We start from the raw sequence: 6,000 nt of genomic DNA, 5'->3' as shown, positions 1-6,000 counted from the left end.
ATTTAACCTTGCATCTTAATCTTAAATAGCTTCATTGATTGTTGAACGAATGATAACATGGATGATTATGATGATTGGTAGGTGTTAGTATGGTGGAAAAAGACTCCAAAATCAACCCAATATGATAGGGTATGAAGAATAATCGAATTAGGGTTTAAACGGGATTAAATATGGAACATAAGTCTTCAAAAATCAAATTCCCGTCAGACTAGGACGTAAGCTACGGTCGGGAACCCGTAGCTTACGGAAAACCCGTAGGCTACGGATAGGAGCTTCTGTCTTACGGTCCTTTTTATTCCATTTTCACACTCGCCTCGTCGAGAAACCCAAAATTCATATATTATGGGTCTCGTAACTCATGCCCATTTTACTTTAAACGCGCACAAATGACTTCCAAACTCCCTCGATTGCTTCCTTTTTACTGTCACTTGATTCCTCACCATCCATAACTTGATATCTTGTCTTCATAAGTACTTCAAATTAGTTCCTTTAAACTCCAAACACCTGTAATCATAAAACCACTCAAAATACCCGTGTTTGATGCACACAAACAATTAAAACACTCAATATCAAACACTTAAAGCATGTTCTTTCACCCACATACCACCGGTTGAAAATAATTCTAAGCACGGAAACATATCACACACATAGGAAAAAAATTTCCAACTCCGTCACCGGACATAGGGTGTAATGGTGATAAAGTTTATTACATATATTCTATTACATTATTACACCCAAAAGAGTAACTATAGTATTAATTAAACTGTAAATCACATGCATGTTACCAATTTAAATAGTGTGGCACAAACCCTATTGTGCACTTTGGATAATGGCACACCTATTACCTATACATCTATCTTTTTTTTTTCTTATAAATAGCCTAATGTCAAATCAGGTTAACTTTCTATTAAACTTTGTTAGTTTTTTATTCGGACCAAATAGAAACTATTACATAATTTATGTTATGTAATAGATGGGGGGTTTAAAAAAAGGCACATCCTTTTAACCTAACAACAATTTGTTGTGATGTGTATGAGTCATCTAGATTTATATGATTTCTACAATATTTCATACATGGCAATTCTTCAAAGGTGTAAAACCAAATGTAGATCGGTGGCTATATGATTCTTTTTTTATACGAGCTATATGAGCACATAGTCGTGCACGCCTTTGAAGGTTTGCTTTGATAACCATGCCGATTATCATACATGATAAACAACCATGTGATCGATTATGTGACACGATATGAGATTACCTCGGATTTTAAACACGATACAAGATTCCGTCAATTATTTGACACGATACAAGGCTCCACCGTTAATTGTTTGGCACGGCACAACTATTCAATGAAACTAGTGCAGTTCCCATTTCCTCTTATTCATTTCAACACACTTATTATCAATTTCAATTCAAAACTAGTTAGTGATGTCAAGTTTTGACGATTAATATCTACAATTAGGTGGTAAATTTTCTAGCAAGATATCAATGATTTTATCGATTAGGTACTGTAACATCTTGACATTATGTTTATATTATCTAACACTATCGTTTCCAGCAAAATCGTATTTTGTTTGGTTGTTCGTTTCTCTAAAGATCTAAAGGTCTTGATGAATTGGGTGCTTACTACAGATGGAGAGATTTTTTTCGACGTAATCACCCAATGGTTGAAAAAAAGGCCATATGTCATGGTATCAAGTTTTTTTTCTTCAAATGCGGCCATGATGACGAATACAAGGGCACAACAATAATTAGATATTTTTTTTTAACGACAAATATTCTTCATTAAAAATACCCCTAACCTTGCACTTGCAAGGATTCAAACCTATCACTACACTTATGAAGCGACAAAAAGCATTACACTAGACCACTACGTCATGGGTAGCAGTTAGATGTCATGGCAAGAGAAAAACTGACTATTTTTAATTATTAGCTAAATATTCAGTTATCTGGTTTATACATATCAAGAAAGACTAGAATTGAATATTTCTTAATGGCAGAGTAAATATGGAGGAGCTTACATTGGTAGCCTTTTGTGCTGAAATTGGTAATGTGAAGTTTCGAACGACAATGCTCACAAGTTTATCATGAGATGATGGTTTATCGACAATGCTCTACGGATTTTCTAGGCGGTCTATGATTCTCTATGGAGGATGGAGTGATTTAGCAGTATGTCTCCTCAAGAACAGCTAGAGCATTGCCACCTCAGTAGCATTATCAGCCCGAGCTGCAAACGTGTTGTTAGAGTTGCAAGAGTCCCCCCATCGAGTTGGTGAGGCGCTCAAGCATCTCACTCGTTAGTGTAGACAAGATGGACGACATGTAGATGTGGTATTATGGGTGGTAGACTGAGAATTCGCGTCTTGATAGTTTTGATGTTCCGATACCTTCAGCGCCACAACAATGTCCATATCAGGCACAACCATGATCATGAACACTTTAGTGGCCCTTTTTTTATGGATCAAACTTATATTTACTTATTTTGGTAGTTTTGTTTAACTTATTTGTTTAGTGTTTGTCTTAATACATGCATTGATTGTTTATCTTATATTAAAAAAATATATAATTATATATAAAAAGTATCAACAACAAACAAAGTCGTTCATTATAAATGAATAACTCGTATGGATATATAGCTATCAAAAGTTACAATTTTAATAAATAAAAAAATTATACAATAATGAGGCATATAGACTGATAGTACTCATGATGCAATAACTAATACGAGTACATATGATTGTATACAGATTGTATAGGCAGATTAAGTCATATAGATCTATATCACTCCTTTTGACTTATATACGAGTCGTATATGTTTATATACGGCTCGTATAGTGTTGTCCAAACATCTGACACTCGTATGAGTCTAATAGACTTGTACGACTTGGATATATATAGTCATAGAATGTCTAGATAATGGGACATGTTGTCTAAACAGTGGAAGGCCGACTTGTAAAATGCTTAATACTTACAAACTTCCATATTTCTTATAATAAACTGTTAAATATTTTTATAAATCAAATTTCTCTAACTTATTATAACACTTAACTTAAACATGTGACAGGTTGTCTTGGTCAAATTTTCGTAAGACATTTGAATTGTTTATATTTTAATTTTATATTAATATATTCTATGAAAACAGCCTACACTTTCATTTTTGCACGTATTCCTCAACCAATAGCTTTTAATAATGTGCATCGTATTGTTTGTCGAGTCTTCAATATTTTCATTAGTTTCTTTCTATTTTTATCTTAAATTGTAGGTGTATTAATTTCGGTATACTAATGTGCATTGTATAGTTTGTTGTTTTTCTTTATAAGGTTGCGTGTTGCGGTTTAACTAGCAAAGATTAGTTAAAAAGTCACATCAACGCTATGCATGTCAGTGTCACTACCATGTAAATGGTGTGCTTCAACTAGCCAACATTCTAACACGCGCGCTGTGAGTTAATAAGGTTTAATTATATATTAAAAAAAACAAAAATATAAAAAATGTGATTGGTTGTTAATTATTGGGGGTGGACCCCAACTTTTGAGCCTCTTGGACGTTAACCCCATGGCGTTGGAGGTGAGGGGAAGAAAATGGCGCCGGGGTTATTGTGGTTTAACAAGATGTGGTGAGGTGACCATGGCGTGATAACGCCTCCCACAACGGCCGGTCTAATCAAACATAATATTCTCATTTTACTTCGTCTTGATGAAGATACACATGTAATATATAGTTGTGTTGTATATATATATATATATGTATATATATAATTATATATGACTCATCAAACAAGTTAATATGTATGAACACATGACCTAGTACTTTTGAGCTTGTAAAGATAATAAAAAGATGTGTATGCACAAATGTATGTACGTATGCATGCATGCAAGTATATGTATGTGTATATATATATGTATGTATGTTATATGCATGCATACACGGATGTATGTATGGATTGGATGGGATGTATGATTGCAGGGTAGTGACTCTTTTGTTCAAAGGATTTTGAAATGGAATCTTACAGGGGAATTACAAATTAAGTAAACAAATTAAGAAAAGAGGTTGGGTTGGGTGTGGGCTGAACTAGCAAAAAGATTTTTGTTTTTTTTCTCATTGAAATTAAATAATACCAACTGTATGCCATTAAGGGAACCATTTGTGGTTAAAATATTCATAACAATATGATCCACCCCTCACCCTCTTGTGTTTATATACATGATGATAGTGTTTGCATCAAAGATCATAATAATTAAACACAATTTCCTAATTAATCATCAAACATTTCAAGAATCAAATTTTCTTGAAAATTAAACATTAAGGATGACAGGATCAGGTTCTCCTTGTGGTGCTTGCAAGTTCTTGAGAAGAAAATGTGTAAGGGGTTGTGTTTTTGCCCCTTATTTCTGCCATGAACAAGGCCCTGCCCATTTTGCAGCCATTCATAGGGTATTTGGTGCAAGCAATGTCTCCAAACTTCTTGCTCACTTACCCGTAAGCGGTCGCTATGAAGCAGCCATTACCATCGCTTATGAAGCTCAAGCAAGGCTTCAAGATCCCATTTATGGCTGCGTTTCGCATATTTTCGCACTTCAACAACAGGTAATTATTATAAACTCTTCTTCTACATATATCAAAATGAAACCCTAATCTTGATTCTATAGCTACCTAGCTAGCTAGCTATATATATTAATCCAATTAATTCTAATTAACAGGTGGTTAGCTTACAATCCCAACTAGCTTCTTTAAAAGCTCAAGCGGCTCAAAGTGTACTCAATGGTTCGAGTTCAACTTATCCTCCACCTCCACAAGATATGCACACTTGGTTTCAACATTTAGAAAATTCATGCATAAATATCCCCCAATTTGATCGAAAATCGAGTAGCAACAATATGAACAACATCATGAATTTCAACTCCATGGGCGAAAACTACGAGAATTCATTTCTCAAGGAAGAAGAAGGATCGTTTTCCAGCTTCCAAGAAGGATCAAATTACTCCATTGATTCGTTGGACATGAAAATAAGTCACAACAACCAATGGGCTTCAGAGAATTCCGAAGATCTTCATTCGGTTGCTTTTGGCTATATGCACCATTAGTTTCCAAATAATAATCAAGATCAGCTTGGGATCAGCTAGATATATATATATATATATATATATATATATATATATATATATATATATATATATATATATATATAGTTTATGTTACTCTATCAAATTAGGTATTTGCTTTACCATTTGCCCCCACCTCCATCCAAGATATCCCATTTTGTGTCCTATTATAAAATAAGATTAATAGTTAGTAAACCCTAGAATATGTTCATAAGTTTGGAAACCCTAAATTTTGTGTATCTTTGGATATGATCCCTTTAATATATTAGTTTATAAAGTTTGGGTCACAAATTGTGAGCTATGTTTTAATGACCTAGCTATGTTTTAATCTATTAGCTTATATAATAATTACTTATTACCTTTTATATGATCAACAACTGAATCTTTGTTTTTATAGAATAACTTTCAGATCTTATGAAGTTCTCCTATGAAAGGTGGATCTTGCTATAGCATAGGTATGAATTAGTACATGCAGGGCTGTGTCTAACTGCTCTGTCTCTTAAATAACAATATTTTAGTCTGCCTATGTACATGTCTGTGTGTGTGTAATGTGGTTTTGGATTCAGCTTGGTAGTTTGCTACGTTCTAAGCGAACTCCATGTAGTTTACTAAAGAAAATTAAAAGGGTGAAAGATACCATTTGGACCACCGGGAAAACCACCCCGGCGGCCTTTGGTATCGACACAAAAGCATCCCGCTGTGAAGATCAAAATTACGAAGAAATGGAGTGGGTACGGGTGGACTTTTAGGATGGATGATGAATATTGGGTGGCAGGAGTGGGAACACCACCCGGCCTCAATTGGGGCCGAAGCAAGATGATCGGGATGGTAAAACCACTCCCATCACCCTAAGTATTATCATAGGACTCCTTATAGTTCTACTTCAAGATTTCTATTGTTT

The 6,000-nt window shown here is 34.4% G+C and overlaps 1 protein-coding gene across 1 annotated transcript; it reads left to right on the top strand.

Moving 5' to 3' along the window:
* Positions 1-3,921: 3,921 nt before the first annotated feature.
* Positions 3,922-5,125, top strand: LOC143614138 (LOB domain-containing protein CRL1-like). Its single transcript, XM_077087659.1, has 2 exons — positions 3,922-4,584; positions 4,698-5,125. The coding sequence occupies exons 1-2, from the start codon at positions 4,306-4,308 to the stop codon at positions 5,079-5,081; spliced, it is 663 nt and encodes a 220-aa protein (XP_076943774.1). The 5' UTR covers positions 3,922-4,305; the 3' UTR covers positions 5,082-5,125.
* The last annotated feature ends 875 nt before the right edge of the window (positions 5,126-6,000 follow it).

This window comes from Bidens hawaiensis, unplaced genomic scaffold (genome assembly GCF_021521415.1).
Source record: "Bidens hawaiensis isolate Kalapana, Puna unplaced genomic scaffold, B.hawaiensis_p1.1 tig00039052_1, whole genome shotgun sequence".
Classification (NCBI taxonomy): domain Eukaryota; kingdom Viridiplantae; phylum Streptophyta; class Magnoliopsida; order Asterales; family Asteraceae; genus Bidens; species Bidens hawaiensis.
Note: the sequence above shows the minus strand (reverse complement) of the source record. Positions and strands in the feature narration are given on the sequence as shown.